Source organism: Triticum aestivum, chromosome 6D (genome assembly GCF_018294505.1).
Source record: "Triticum aestivum cultivar Chinese Spring chromosome 6D, IWGSC CS RefSeq v2.1, whole genome shotgun sequence".
Taxonomy (NCBI): Eukaryota; Viridiplantae; Streptophyta; class Magnoliopsida; order Poales; family Poaceae; genus Triticum; species Triticum aestivum.
Window position 1 is genome coordinate 347,247,473 of NC_057811.1, and position 16,121 is coordinate 347,263,593.

Below are 16,121 nucleotides of genomic sequence, written 5' to 3' on the forward strand. Positions count from 1 at the left end.
TGGTGTTTTGTTCCACTCTTGCCGCCCTAGTTTCCGTCATACCGGTGTTATGTTTCTTGATTTTGCGTTCCTTACGCGGTTGGGTGATTTATGGGACCCCCTTGACAATTCGCTTTGAATAAAACTCCTCCAGCAAGGCCCAACCTTGGTTTTACCATTTGCCTACCTAAGCCTTTTTCCCTTGGGTTCTGCAGACTCAAGGGTCATCTTTATTTTAAACCCCCGAGCCAGTGCTCCTCTGAGTGTTGGTCCAACCCGTCAGTCGCCGGTGGCCACCAGGGGCTACTCTGGGCTCGCCTATCGGAAGCTTGGACAATCCGGTGTGCCCTGAGAACGAGATATGTGCAGCTCCTATCGGGATTTGTCGGCACATTCGGGCGGCTTTGCTGGTCTTGTTTTACCATTCTCGAAATGTCTTGTAACCGGGATTCCGAGACTGGTCGGGTCTTCCTGGGAGAAGGAATATCCTTCGTTGACCGTGAGAGCTTATAATGGGCTATGTTGGGACACCCCTGCAGGGTATTATCTTTCGAAAGCCATGCCCGCGGTTATGTGGCAGATGGGAATTTGTTAATATCCGGTTGTAGAGAACTTGACACTTGACCTTAATTAAAACGCATCAACCGCGTGTGTAGCCATGATGGTCTCTTCTTGGCGGAGTCCGGGAAGTGAACACGGTTTCTGGGTTATGTTTGACGTAAGTAGAGGTTCAGGATCACTTCTTGATCATTGCTAGTTCACGACCGTTCCGTTGCTTCTCTTCTCGCTCTTATTTGCGTATGTTAGCCACCATATATGCTTAGTGCTTGCTGCAGCTCCACCTCATTACCTCATCTTTCCTATAAGCTTAAATAGTCTTGATCTCGCGGGTGTGAGATTGCTGAGTCCTCGTGACTCACAGATACTTCCAAAACAGCTGCAGGTGCCGATGATACCAGTGTAGGTGACGCAACCGAGCTCAAGTGGGAGCTCGATGAAGATCTTGTTCGTTGTGTTGTTTCTTTTCATGTTGATCAGTAGTGGAGCCCAGTTGGGACGATCGGGGATCTAGCAGTTGGGTTGTCTTTTTTTATTTTGGTTCTGTAGTCGGACCTATGTGTGTATCTTGAATGATGTATGATTTATTATGTATTGTGTGAAGTGGCGATTGTAAGCCAACTCTTTATCCCATTCTTGTTCATTACATGGGATTGTGTGAAGATGACCCTTCTTGCGACAAAACCACAATGCGGTTATGCCTCTAAGTCGTGCCTCGACACGTGGGAGATATAGCCGCATCGTGGGCGTTACACCATACTAAAGGCAGCTACAATGTTTGATATTGACACACAAGTTGATACTGTTGTACCGTGTTGTGTATTGCACAATTTCATAAGGCTACACAATGGAGATATGACACTGCCTGATAGAGCTACAATGGATGTTAATGAAAGCAATATGAAGGATGTACCAGATGGAGATGTCAAATACAAAAAAGATGTGATTGTATTTAACAACTTGAGACAAGCTGAAAATGAGATGCGAGATGCCATGGCAATGCAAATGTGGGCAGATTACATTGCTAGAAGATAAGCATATGTATTGTGTAATTTTCCCTTATGTTATGTAACTATTTGGTTGTACTGTACTCAATATGGGCAGATTACATTGCTAGAAGATAAGCATATGATTATTTTAGTCAAAAACTGCAGAAAGACATTGCTTTAGGAGCCATTTAACATTGCATTAAAATTCTAATGAGTTTGACACTTCCATAATCATGTGCCCAGTAATGCACATGCACAACCTACTACAAGTTAAATATGACAAGTGCATCATAACCATGTGTCCAGAGATGCACATGTACAAAATATATCACATCCTATTACAAGTTACCTACGCCAAGGATCATATCCATGTGTCCATAAATGCACATGCACAAAATATATCTCAGTTTTAAGCTAGCCCTCCCCTAGTACGAAATACTAGTTCATTTGATTAGGTATTCCGAATTTTTCCAGTCAACTAACCTAACCGTAATTCGTTACTTGAAAATGATAGAAATACTTCCCTGTTCTCCTTGTTGGCGGTGAAGATGTCCGCTGCTTTTAGCATATCGGCCATCGAAAGACCCTCCAACCTTTCAAGTGCTTTGATGCATTTCTTGATGCTGAAGGGGTCCTTTAATTTCCTCTCCTCAATGGCTGCATACCTATCTATTTCTTCCCTTCTGAATTTCAGGTATCTCTCATGAAAATCATCAATACTGGTCGTCTTTTGCTTTTTCGCTCTCTTCCTGCTAGTAACCTCAGGAGCTGAGCTAGATGGTCGACGATTGCGATGTACAACTTGTGGAATTTCATGCAAGGTTTGTCCAACATGTTGTGAGGAAATTGGTATTGCTTCAACTTGTGGAGCATGTACTGTCAAGTCATTTCCTTGAGCCGAGTTTGCCTCAACTTGTGGAGCATGTACTGTCCGGTATTTGGGAACATCATGATCTCTTAAGAGTTCAATGAGATATGCCTTCATCTGATGATTCCACTTGGCTCTACCAGAATTCTTAGCGGTACCTAGCAATATGAAAAGTGCAGCTTTATAGGTCAGCTCTTTTTTAATATTGTGCATATACACATGGTCTCTAAAATGTAGTCACTTCTCTGAAAGTAATAGCAATCAAGTGTAATCTGATTTGTGGTACTGAAGGCAGGTGAGCAGGTTATATATTAAGTATATTCCCTAATCGTAAAAATACGATGCCTTGATTTTATCTCTTTACTACAAGCACACAACCAAGCCTTTTTTTATTCAGAGCAACACCACAGAACAACTAAGCTTCAGGGTAGGCTTTTAACTGTATTTTTCCAAGATGAGTACTACAAATAAATAAATCAGAAAATGGATATCCTGTATCATATGCTACCAGGAAGTTCAGTCCATTTTCCGTAGTAGGTGGTCACAAATGCAAAATCATCATACATGTTAGTCAATCCTTGCACACATACATGGTTTAGGTATACAGGAACTCGCTTAGCAGGCTAGCAACACTTCCTGCTAGCATATATCATACATGAACAAGTAGAAGTAGATCTTTCTCCGTGTAACAACTTAAACACACAAGAAATAATCTCTATTCATTTATGCATCTAATAAACATACTGAATCTGTGTGATCTATTTTTGTTTTTTATAAACCTATAAATCTGAAGTAGAAATATATTTTAGGAGCGGAAATCAACAAGTACTAGGAAGTTTTATAGGAGAATAAATCAAAAAGGTTTGGACGGTTACCTTCTAGGGAGATTTCTTGACTTCCCCCAAATTTCTGGTCGTCATGCCCTTGCGTGGATGGAGGGGGTGGAGGGGGGAGATGGGGAGGCGGAGGAGGGTGGATTCGCCAGCCGACAGCGCTCCGCTGGTTCTCCATGTTGATTCCGCGCCAAAGCAGTCTAGGGTTCCTTCTTCTCCGTGGGGAATTTTGGGGGAGTGGCGGGAGTGCTGAGAGAGAGAGGAGCGGCGGGGACTCTGTTTCCCGTGCCTTTCCATTAGGTATGTGTAGATTTTTTACTTTGCTGGAAAGTTTCCTTTACTAAGGAAAGTGCAGCGCTCTTTCCTTTATCCCGAACGCCTCCAAAGGAAACTATCCGCAGGTAAGGAAAGTTGTACGATTCCTCCAAAAAAATCCTTCGTACCGAACAGGGCCTTACCCTCTATTTGGAGCGCCAAATAGGATTCGGGTGCGGTGATGTAAGACTATATCTAAGAATGTCATGCAGTTAAAAAACTCGGATGTTTTTTTGAACACAGACGCAAGCGCTCATACATATGTGCATACACTCACCTCATGAATGCACACACGCATACCCTACCCCTATGAGCACCTTCGAGCCGGCATATCATCTTGAGATTTACGAAGTCACCATAGGCGCCTCGTCATCGACGGGAACATCTCCTCCCACTGAAAGTGCATCACCGGAAATCCTGAAATAAATCCAGAAATAATGCCAGCACGAAGACTTAAACCCCTGGTGGGCTGGGGATACCACTGTCCCTCTAAGAGCAACTCTACCAGTCCCCGCAAAAAGCTCCGACCCGCAAAATAACTGCCAAAATGCGGGTCGGCGCGGAAAATCCCGCCCGAACAGACCCCACAAACGCGGCCGGCCCGCAAATTTTTTTGAGGGGTGCGGCACAATCTCGGCCCCAACCCGCGAATATGCGGGTTTCCCCCTCGCCCCTGCGGTGCCCCGTATCCCAGTGAAGCGGTTGGCGGGAGGGACATTTCAGCCCGCGTGTCTTTCCCCATCTCCTTCCACCGCCCGCCCGCCTTTGGTTCCGCTCGTCCGCCGTCGGCGATTCCGGCCAAATCTGCGGGCGGAATCGCGCCACGGGGCCGTCCCCCACCCTCCAGCACCGATACACTGCACCCCCCCGTATCCGGCGAGAAGAGCCGCCCCTCGTCGCTGTCGCCACCGGGGATCGACCTCCGTCGAGCCCGCCCCTCGTCGCCGCCCGGGATCACCCGCCACACGAGCCGTCGGTTAGTGTTTGTTTTGTGATATTTGTGAGCGGTATGCCTAGTTGATTGACGCGGCGTGCGATTCTTGTCCATGTAGATGGAATTGAGCACGTGCGAGAAGTTCTTGCTCTCCGATTCGGACGACTCGGATGTTGAGACCATGCTTGTGACCTTTCGGCAGCAGACATTAGTGATGTCACTTGCTGTGAAGGAGCACGAAGACGAGAACTGGAAGAGGCGGCGAGGATCGACCGTCGGGCGTCTTTGCATTCCTCGGAATCGCCATCTTGGGAACGAGATGTTGATGCAAGACTACTTCACGGAGAATCCAACATATCCACCGCACCTCTTCCGGAGAAGGTACTGAATGCGCCAATCCCTATTTGTGAAAATTGTTCAAGCTTGCGAGGCAAATTGTCGGTATTTTACTCAAAGAAGAAATGATGTGGGCTTAAAGGGATTTAGTGCATATCAAAAAATCTCCGCAGCTACGCGGGTGATTGCATATCGCGTTCCGGCTGACTATGTCGATGAGTACCTTCGCATTGGTGAAGATACCACAATTGAGTCAGTGCGTAGATTTGCAAAAGTGATCATCCGTGTCTTTGGTCCTGAGTATCTTCGGGCACCCAACGAGGATGATACAAAGAAATTGATGGCATCTAATGAGAGGAGAGGTTGGCCTGGCATGCTAGGTAGCATTGATTATATGCATTGGACTTGGCAAAATTGTCCAAAGGCATGGCAAGGAATGTATTGTGGCAAGTCTCGTGATGCAACAATTGTGTTAGAGGCCATAGCATCCGAGGATTTATGGATTTGGCATTGCTTATTTGGTATGCCGGGCACTCTCAATGATATCAATGTGTTGCAACGGTCTCATTTGTTTGCTAGGCTTGCTAGTGGTGATGCTCCTGCTTGCAACTACACTATCAATGGGCATGAATACACAAAAAGGTACTATCTTGTAGATGGTATATACCCTCCTTGATGCACCTTTGTCAAGAGCATCAAAGATCCCAAAACTAGAAAACATTGTGAATTTGCAAGGGTGCAACAGGCAGCCCGAAAAGACATTGAAAGAGCATTCGGGGTTTTGCAATCTAGGTTTGCCATTGTTTGTGGTCCTGCTCGTTTTTGGGACAAGAGGACCTTGAAAAATATCATGACATGTTGTGTTATCCTTCACAATATGATTCTCGAAGATGAGAGAGGAATGAATTTGGAGTTCTTCTACGACAATGTGGGTAGTCGTGTCAAACCAGCTAGAGACCCTAACCGCATTAGAGTTTTTCTTAAGACCTACAAAGAGATTGAAAATGCAAACACCCACTTTCAACTTCAGTAGGATCTCATTGAACACCATTGGCAAAGGGCTGGACAGTAGCTCCTTTTTGTATTCATTTGTATTTGTATTCATGACAAGTTTTGTAATGTGGATGATTGTTGTATTATGTTGGTAGTGGTGATTTGAATAATTATTTGTAATGTGGATGATTGTTGTATTATGTTGGTATTGAATAATTATTTAGTTTGCTTCTGTGATTTCAATAATTGTTTTGTAGTGTGGATGTTTGTTTTTATTTTTGTGTTGTCGATTTGATATTTGCGGGCCGGTGGGATGCGGGATGCAGCGGCGCAAGAGCAGACCCCGCAAAGCCAACCTGTAAAAAAGCATATTCCGTGAATATCCTTTTCCGTTTAGGGGGTCTGCATCTGCGGCCGTCCGCGCCGGCCCGCAAAGGCCGTTTTTCGCGAACTGCAAACGGGTTATGCGGGCCGGCGGGATGCGGGGTCTGCTAGAGATACTCTAACCATCCAACCACACGTTGGTTTGCAAAAAAACTCAGATGTGGTAGCTCAATTAATGATGAGAGAGACTTAGGGCGTGTTCGGATGCTCTCCGCTCCTCAGCTCCGCTCCCGGAGTTGGTGGAGCGAGGACGAACGAGTAAACTCCGTGGAGTAGAAAACGCGGAGTGGAGTCAGTTGCAGTGCGATTACGCGGAGCAGCAATTTCTGAGATCTCGAGATCCTTAAATCACGGAGTTGATAAGATTTACAGAGAAATTACCACCGCCAAGTAACCAAAGGAAGAAAACAGTTTGCCTGGCCACACCCAACTCACTCGTTTCTATTTCCCCGCCCGGCTCCACATGAATCGGAGCCGAGCTGCATGGCGAACATCTTTCACGGGCGCTATTTTCTATAAGGAGCAGTATTTCTGGTGGAGAAGTGGAAGTCAAGGACTCGGAGGAGCTGGAGCATTTCCAAACACCCCCTTAAAATGTATCGTGAGGACGATACAACTCTTGTCTCCGGAACCAGTGCATAGTAACTTCAAAACTGAACATGTGTGGCAACTCTTTTTCTATTTCTCCCTCTACTACACGAGGACACTCCACAAGAGATCCACATATTAATCTCACCAGATGCAATATTTTAATTACCATATACAACTTTTATATACTCCCTCTGTTCCTAAATATAAGACCTTTTAGAGATTCCAATACAGACTAAATACGGAGCAAAATAAGTGAATCCATATTCTAAAAGATGTCTACACACATTCGTACGTAGTTCGTATTGAAATATCTAAAAGGGCTTATATTTAGAAATGGAAGGAGTATAAGGTAGTGGATTGTTGTATTTGTACCTCTATTTAATGCTCGTTGATACTGTTTCAGATATCAAGCATCCAGAGTGCCCTAATTTCCCACGCTAGCACGAGTTTTTATAGTGGAGTAAGTTAACCATATCCACTCGTCAATAACCTTCCAGTGCCTCATTGAAAAGGCTTTTGAAAGGATCGAGAAGAGGCATCTAGAGGGGGGTGAATAGACTTTAAGAAGAAAAGTTGCAGTTTTTAATTTCCTTAAGTTGATGTAGAGTTTTGGCACAAGTTTAAACATTCACAATACATATCAAGCAAGCATGCCAAGAGTATATGAGCAGCGGAAAGTAAAGCATGCAAGTTGCCAGAATGTAAAGAGAAGGGATTGGAGTGTGCAAACGCAATTTGTAGACACGGAGATTTTTTATCCGTGGTTTTGATAGGTGGTGCTATCGTACATCCACGTTGATGGAGACTTCAACCCACGAAGGGTAACGGTTGCGCGAGTCCACAGAGGGCTCCACCCACGAAGGGTCCACGAAGAAGCAACCTTGTCCATCCCACCATGGCCGTCGCCCACGAAGGACTTGCCTCACTCGGGTAGATCTTCATTAAGTAGGCGATCTCCTTGCCCTTACAAACTCCTTGGTTCAACTCCACAATCTTGACGGAGGCTCCCAAGTGACACCTAGCCAATCTAGGAGACACCACTCTCCAAGAAGTAACAAATGGCGTGTTGATGATGAACTCCTTGCTCTTGTGCTTCAAATGATAGTCTCCCCAACACTCAACTCTCTCTCACAGGATTTGGATTTGGTGGAAAGAAGATTTGAGTGGAAAGCAACTTGGGGAAGGCTAGAGATCAAGATTTATGTGGTTGGAATGGGATATCTTGACCTCAACACAAGTCTACTCTCAGAAAATATGTGTTGGAAGTGTAGGCATGTTCTGATGGCTCTCTCCACAAATGAAGAGTAGGTGGAGGGGTATATATAGCCTCCACACAAAATCTAACCGTTACACACAAATCACCAAACTCGGTGGGACCGATTCAGAGAACTAGGTCAGACCGATTTGGTTCATAATGTGACCGTTAGGGTTTTCGGTGGGACCGACATGTCAACTCGGTGGGACCGATATCATTAGGGTTAGGGCATAACGTAATCTCGGTGAGACCAATTACACAAACTCGGTGAGACCGATTTTGGTAATTGACAAACAGAGAGTTGGTCAGGCAAACTCGGTGGGACCGATTCGCTCATCTCGGTTATACCGAAACGTTACGAAGGGGAACCAGAGTGTTTGCATTGCAATCTCGGTGGGATCGATCGCATATTTCGGTGAGACCGAAATTATTGCAATAGGCAACAGAGAGTTTGCAATCCCATCTCGGTGATACCGAGATCCCTATCGGTGAGACCGAAAAGACTAGGGTTTCTGGCAGTGGCTATGTCAACTGAACTCGGTGGCGCTGGATAGAAAGTTTCGGTGGGGCCGAGTTTGACTTTTGGTTTAGGACATATGTGGATGTGAGAAAGTGGTTGAGGGCTTTGGAGCATATCACTATGCACTTTGAGCAAGCAGGCCATTAAGCAACACCTCATCCCCTCTTAATAGTATTGGCTTTCCTATGGACTCAATGTGATCTTGGACCACTAAAATAGAAAATGTAGAGTCCTGAGCTTTGAGCTTGAGCCAATCCTTTGTCTTTAGCAACTTCAAGAGGTTCCACATCCTCTAGTCCATGCTACTCCATTGTTGAACTTATCTGAAACATACTAGGTAGAAGCATTAGTCCAACAAGAGATATGTTGACATTAATTACCAAAATCACCCAGGGAGCACTTGTGCTTTCAATCTCCCCCTTTTTGGTAATTGATGACAACATACATCAAAGCTTTAGATAAGGATATAGAGAATAGCAAGTAAAGCTTTGGAAAGACATGTAACATGCATAGGCTCCCCCTACATGTATGCAATCATATAAATATGGAACATAGGAGCATGTGAATGCATAAGCATGACAGAGTAAGCCATGTGTTACATGTATCTTGGCTATATGCATCAGAGCAAATGATGTGAATATAGGAAATGTACCTTCATGCTCATGAGTCCTTCTTGCAAACAGTATATACATCAGCAAGAAATCCTCATGCACATGACTGTGATGCATATACTTACCTTGTGGTCTTGAGTTGGCTTAGGAAAGGATGAACCTGAGTAAACAAGGTTAGATAACACAAATACATCTACTAGCCAAAGCAACCAAAAGAAACCACAAGAGTACCAAGACTGGGATGATATGTAGAGAGTGAGTACTGAGTACTCTATTGATATAGACATGTCCCCAAAGGTAAAGATATGCAATGAATTCAAGGATATCCTTCCCTTAGATGTCTTGCTCCCCCTGAATCTTGCATGGGATATTGGGAGAAGATAGGGAACAGAAAATCAGAGCAAAGAAAAGAAACAGAGGTAATGCAAACAATCAAATATGAACATGTCTTTCCCCTCTTAAAGACATGTGACTTCTCTCCTCTTGAACACCAAGCATCTGGGGTTTCTTACACTTTCCCCCTGAGTATTCTCCCCCCCTATAGAAATGATTAAGCTTAAGCTTTGATGTGATCTCTCTCTCCCCCTTTGACATCAATTTCCAAGAAGAACTCTTCTGGATTTTTATTACAAAAGGGTTTGGTCCTTGAGTCACAAAGCAAAGTAGCAGGTCGAATGTGATGCTGGTAGAGGACAAGAATCATTGAGTGGAGCTGGAGCAGAATGAATGCAGGAATAAGTGGCAAGCTATCTTTCCTGTAGTAAAATCGGTGGCATCGAGTTGTGTGCTTCGGTGGCGCCGAAAGATTTCGGTTGGACCGAAGGAAGCAAACCGGTGTGACCGAGTTCATTACAGAGAAAACACTTGTCACCTCAGCTCACTAGGCAATAAAGATCTCACAAGGATTTGCAAGGAATTAGCTGAAAGATTTGCAATGAATTGGATGCAGGGAATGCAGAACACAAATAAACAGAAAAAGAATCTAGATGAAGTTTTTTTGAAAGGGAAAATAAATATGCACGAGACAAATGCAAGAGCACGGAGAAACACAAGAGAATTTCATCTAGAATTGGGCGGCGACAAAGTCACCTATGTTAGAGTAAATTGACTTGGGAGTCAAGTGAGGGCACTTGATCATAGGTCATACTCATCGTTTAAGCTCAAAATGGGGTTACCATTTTTCGTTTAAGCATCTTGATGTATTCACATCTTGTTGAGTTGCTTTGACTCATGTCTTTGAGTAAAGTTTCTCTAAGATGGAATAACATACCTTGGGTGGTGGTGTTGATCTTGATCATGTAGTTGAACTTGTGTGGGTTGCTCAAGGTTGATGTAGCTCATCAAGAGTTGGGAGAACCACTTGGAATTTGAGTTCATCTACCTACATGGGTTAGTTTTGCAAGGAAGAGCACTTGTGTATCCAAAATGACAATCATAAAATTTAACATAGAATTTGTCAAAGGATATGTTTGAAGGGTTTTGTGCTTCCTTGTCTTCAACCACCATTGTGTAGAGACTTGGTGATGTAGAAATTGCTCAAGATATGAGTGAGTTGCAATTTCATGGATTTAGATTCATCCAAGTACCTACAAGGGTTAGATAGCATGCAAGGGTGCAAGTATATCCAAGACATATAGATAGCATCATGAAGAAATATCAAGGATTAGTCAAAGGCTCATGCCTTGCATGTATCCAAATGGAGTTCCTACTCCAAGTTTGAAGCATCAATGATGTTCAATTCTCCTCTCAAACGGCAAAAGACTTTCTCATCAAGCGGTTGGTGAATATATCCGCCAATTGCTTATCGGTACGAACATGCTTAAGATCAATGTCCCCTTTGGCAACGTGATCTCGAATGAAATGATGACAAACTTCAATATGCTTAGTTCGAGAATGTTGCACGGGATTGTGAGCAATCTTGATAGCACTTTCATTGTCACAAAGCAATGGAACATGTTTCACATATATCCCATAATCTTTAAGAGTTTGGGTCATCCAAAGTAATTGAGCACAACATGAACCAGCGGCAATGTATTCCGCTTCGGCGGTGGATAAGGATACCGAGTTTTGTTTCTTGGAGGACCAAGACACAAGAGATCTACCAAGAAATTGACAAGTACCCGAAGTGGACTTTCTATCAACCTTGTCTCCGGCATAGTCCGAATCGGAGTAACCAACAAGATCGAAAGAAGACCTCTTAGGATACCAAATGCCAAAATTTGGTGTGTGTATTAAGTATCTCACTATCCTTTCACAGCCTTAAGATGACACTCCTTAGGGGCCGCTTGATATCGTGCACACATGCACACACTTAACATAATATCGGGACGAGAGGCACATAGATATAACAATGAACCAATCATGGAGCGGTAAACCTTTTGATCAACCGGTTCACCATCCTTAGTCAAATCAAGATGTCCACTAGTAGGCATGGGTGTAGACATACCTTTGCATTCTTGCATATTGAACTTCTTGAATAAGTCCTTGGTGTACTTGGTTTGAGAAACAAAGGTACCTTCCTTAGTTTGCTTGATTTGCAAACCAAGAAAGAATTTGAGTTCACTCATCATAGATATCTCAAACTTCTCCGACATTAGCTTTCCAAACTTCTCACTAAAATGAGGGTTAGTCGAACCAAATATAATATCATCAACATAAATTTGGCACACAAATAGTTCTCCATTAACCCTTTTAGTAAAAAGAGTAGAATCTATTTTTCCAATTTCAAAGCCTTTTTCAATAAGGAACTTGGTCAAGCATTTATACCACGCTCTAGGAGCTTGTTTAAGACCATAAAGAGCTTTGTGAAGTTTGTAAACATGATTAGGTTTCTTAGGATTGACAAAGCCGGGAGGTTGCTTAACATAAACTTCCTCCTCAATTTCACCATTTAGAAAAGCACTTTTAATGTCCATTTGGTACAAGGTGATATCATGGTGATTAGCATAAGCAAGTAAGATGCGAATGGACTCAAGTCTAGCAACGGGAGCATATGTCTCACCATAGTCCATACCTTCGACTTGAGTGTAGCCTTGGGCGACTAGGCGTGCTTTGTTGCGGACGACTTGACCATCTTCATCTTGCTTGTTGCGAAACACCCATTTGGTACCAATGATGTTGTGGTTGTTGTCGGGCTTCTCGACCAATGTCCACACTTGGTTTCTCTCAAAGTTGTGTAGCTCTTCATGCATAGCGTTTATCCAATCCGGATCTTCCAATGCTTCTTCAACCTTCATAGGTTCAATGCTAGAGATGAATGAATAATATTCACAAAAGTTAGCCAAACGAGTTTTAGAGCGAGTGATTCTCCCAGTTTGGATATCATTGTAGATTTGCTCGACGGGATGGTCTTTGGCGACTCTTGCTCGAACTCGTGGGAGCTTTTGGCTTGGCTCGGGGTGGAACATCCTCATCATCTTGTTCTCCTTCTTGGCCTTCTTCATTGTTGTCGTTGTCGTTCTCTTGTCGTGGTGGAGAAGGAGGTTGTTGATGTTCATCTTGGTGTGCTTCCTCGTTTTCTTCGTCTTGGTGTGTCCCACTTGTGGATGCTTCCGTATCAATTCTTGGTTCACCTTGTCGTGAGGTGGAAGCTTCCATTTGGACGGACGAGGTGCTCTCCTTCACCTCCGTTGGACGAATCTTGCCAATAGACAAGTCTTGGATTGCTTCCGAAGGGTCTTTGTCTCCTACATCAATTGGCAATTGCTCTACTTGCGAGCCGTTAGATTCATCAAACTTCACATCTACCGTCTCTTCAACCTTTCGGGTGAAATTGTTGTAGACACGGTAAGTGTGAGAGTTTGAGCCATAACCAAGTAGGAAACCTTCATGAGATTTAGGAGCAAATTTAGAACGACGATGCTTATCAAGAATGTAGCACTTTGAGCCAAATACTCGAAAGTATCCAACTTGGGGTTTGTTACCGGTGAGGAGCTCGTATGCCGTCTTGCCGAGTAGCTTGTGAAGATACAAGCGATTTGTTGCATGACAAGCTGTCTCAACCGCTTCCGCCCAAAAGTGTTTTGGAGTCTTGTACTCATCAAGCATCGTTCTTGCCATCTCAATAAGAGTCGGTTCTTTCTCTCAACAACTCCATTTTGTTGAGGCGTGTACGTAGCCGAGAACTCGTGTGAAATCCCTTCTTCGTCAAGAAAGGTATCCACATTTGCGTTCTTGAACTCCGTTCCGTTGTCGCTCCGAACCTTCTTGATCTTCACGTCAAATTGATTTTGGGCCTTCCTAGCGAAGTTTTTGAAGATCTTTTGGACCTGCGATTTGTCATCAAGAAAGAACACCCACGTAAATCTTGAAAAATCATCAACTATGACTAGACCAAATGAGTTACCACCGAGACTCTTGTAGGCATTGGGACCAAAGAGATCCATGTGAAGTAGCTCGAGTGGTCTTCTCGTGGTCATGATGTTCTTCACGCGATGACTCCCTCCAACTTGTTTTCCTGCCTGACAAGCACTACAAAGTCTATCCTTGTCAAATATGACATCTTTTACTCCAAGGATATGATCACCTTTAATAAGCTTATCACGATTTCGCATGCCCACATGACCTAGCCTTCTATGCCACAACCAGCCTTTAGAAGATTTAGCAATTAAGCAAGTTCTAGGTTGAGCCTTTTTAGTGAAATCAACAATGTAAAGATCACCTCTACGTATACCGGTAAAGACCATTTTATGATTGTCTCTCGAAACACTTGGCAATCTACCTCAGTAAATAGGACATTGAAACCGAAATCAGCAAGTCTAGATACTGAAAGTAAATTGTACCCAAGAGATTCAACGAGCATGACATTTTGTATGGAGCTATCATGTGAGATGGCCACCTTACCTAGGCCAACCACCTTACCCTTTGAGTTATCACCAAAGGTGACATACTTTCGAGGGCCGTCGTTTTCAGCAAGCTCACGGAACATATCTTTGTCTCCGGTCATATGATCAGTACATCCACTATCAAGGACCCATTCCTTTCCTCCAGCCATGTAGCCGCGAAGATTTGCCATAAGACCAAAGTGTCTCATTGCATCATCAAGATCATAGTCACTATCATCATCCTCATCATAGTATCCATGTTCAACATCATCTTGTGATTGATCAACCCCTAGAGAGGGTAATTCATTAGATAAATGATCATTACTATGGTTATCTTTATGAATTCTAATAGCTTCGGAAATGATATTGCTAATGATTCCAACATCTCCTTTGGCACGCATGAGATTTGTAAGCTCAAATAGACAATCACCAAACATAGGATCACTGGAATTCATCTTACTCAAGGCAATAGACTTATGGAGAATTTCGTCTAAATTTTTCAAGGAATAATTTGGAAATTGTTCCTCAAGAAATCTCCATATAGTATAGGCACAATCAAGAGTAGGTAAACTAGCAATCAAATTTTTGGGCAATCCTCTAATGATAAGATTGATAGTTCTAATATTGCGAATCATGTCAAGATCCTCTTCGGGTGTAGGATGCAAAGGATCAATATGAGGTGCACAAGGGCTAGTAATGTACTTGTTCAAATGATATTCATTGAAAATCTCAAGCACTTCATTTTTCCACTCATAGAAGAACTCTCCATCAAGAATGGGCACTCTATGTCTAAGACTCCCCAATGTAGACACATCCATCTTCCTCCAAAGGTGTTTAAACTAAACCAATGGAGACCAACGCTCTTACCAATTGAAAGGATCGAGAAGAGGCGTCTAGAGGGGGTGAATAGACTTTAAGAAGAAAAGTTGCAGTTTTTAATTTCCTTAAGTTGATGTGGAGTTTTGGCACAAGTTTAAACATTCACAATACATATCAAGCAAGCATGCCAAGAGTATATGAGCAGCGGAAAGTAAAGCATGCAAGTTGCAAGAATGTAAAGAGAAGGGATTGGAGTGTGCAAACGCAATTTCGAGACACGGAGATTTTTTATCCGTGGTTCCGATAGGTGGTGCTATCGTACATCCACGTTGATGGAGACTTCAACCCAGGAAGGGTAACGGTTGCGCGAGTCCACGGAGGGCTCCACCCACGAAGGGTCCACGAAGAAGCAACCTTGTCTATCCCACCATGGCCGTCGCCCACAAAGGACTTGCCTCACTCGGGTAGATCTTCACGAAGTAGGCGATCTCCTTGCCCTTACAAACTCCTTGGTTCAACTCCACAATCTTGACGGAGGCTCCCAAGTGACACCTAGCCAATCTAGGAGACACCACTCTCCAAGAAGTAACAAATGGTGTGTTGATGATGAACTCCTTGCTCTTGTGCTTCAAATGATAGTCTCCCCAACACTCAACTCTCTCTCACAGGATTTGGATTTGGTGGAAAGAAGATTTGAGTGGAAAGCAACTTGGGGAAGGCTAGAGATCAAGATTTATGTGGTTGGAATGGGATATCTTGACCTCAACACAAGTGTAGGTGGTTCTCTCTCAGAAAATATGTGTTGGAAGTGTAGGCATGTTCTGATGGCTCTCTCCACGAATAAAGAGTGGGTGGAGGGGTATATATAGCCTCCACACAAAATCTAACCGTTACACACAAATCACCAAACTCGGTGGGACCGATTCAGAGAACTCGGTCAGACCGATTTGGTTCATAATGTGGCCGTTAGGGTTTTCAGTGGGACCGACATGTCAACTCGGTGGGACCGATATCATTAGGGTTAGGGCATAACGTAATCTCGGTGAGACCGATTACACAAACTCGGTGAGACCGATTTTGGTAATTGACAAACAGAGAGTTGGTCAGGCAAACTCGGTGGGACAGATTCGCTCATCTCGGTTATACCGAAACGTTACAAAGGGGAACCAGAGTGTTTGCATTGCAATCTCGGTGGGACCGATTGCATATTTCGGTGAGACCGAAATTATTGCAATAGGCAACAGAGAGTTTGCAATCCCATCTCGGTGATACCGAGATCCCTATCGGTGAGACCGAAAAGACTAGGGTTTCTG

At 43.7% G+C, this 16,121-nt stretch overlaps 1 protein-coding gene across 1 annotated transcript; it reads right to left on the minus strand.

The window, feature by feature from the left end:
• Positions 1–1,207: 1,207 nt before the first annotated feature.
• On the minus strand, positions 1,208–3,531 carry LOC123141618 (uncharacterized). Its single transcript, XM_044560713.1, has 2 exons — positions 3,270–3,531; positions 1,208–2,552 (listed from the first exon to the last, which is right to left on the minus strand). Exons 1-2 carry the CDS (start codon positions 3,403–3,405, stop codon positions 2,005–2,007), a joined length of 684 nt encoding a protein of 227 aa, XP_044416648.1. The 5' UTR covers positions 3,406–3,531; the 3' UTR covers positions 1,208–2,004.
• Positions 3,532–16,121: the final 12,590 nt, after the last annotated feature.

Excerpts from the sequence above, each read along its gene's own strand:
- LOC123141618 (XM_044560713.1), bottom strand. The coding sequence starts at position 3,405 with ATGGAGAACCAGCGGAGCGCTGTCGGCTGGCGAATCCACCCTCCTCCG. Across the intron at positions 2,553-3,269 it reads TCAAGAAATCTCCCTAGAAG|GTACCGCTAAGAATTCTGGT; the intron begins GTAACCGTCCAA and ends TCATATTGCTAG.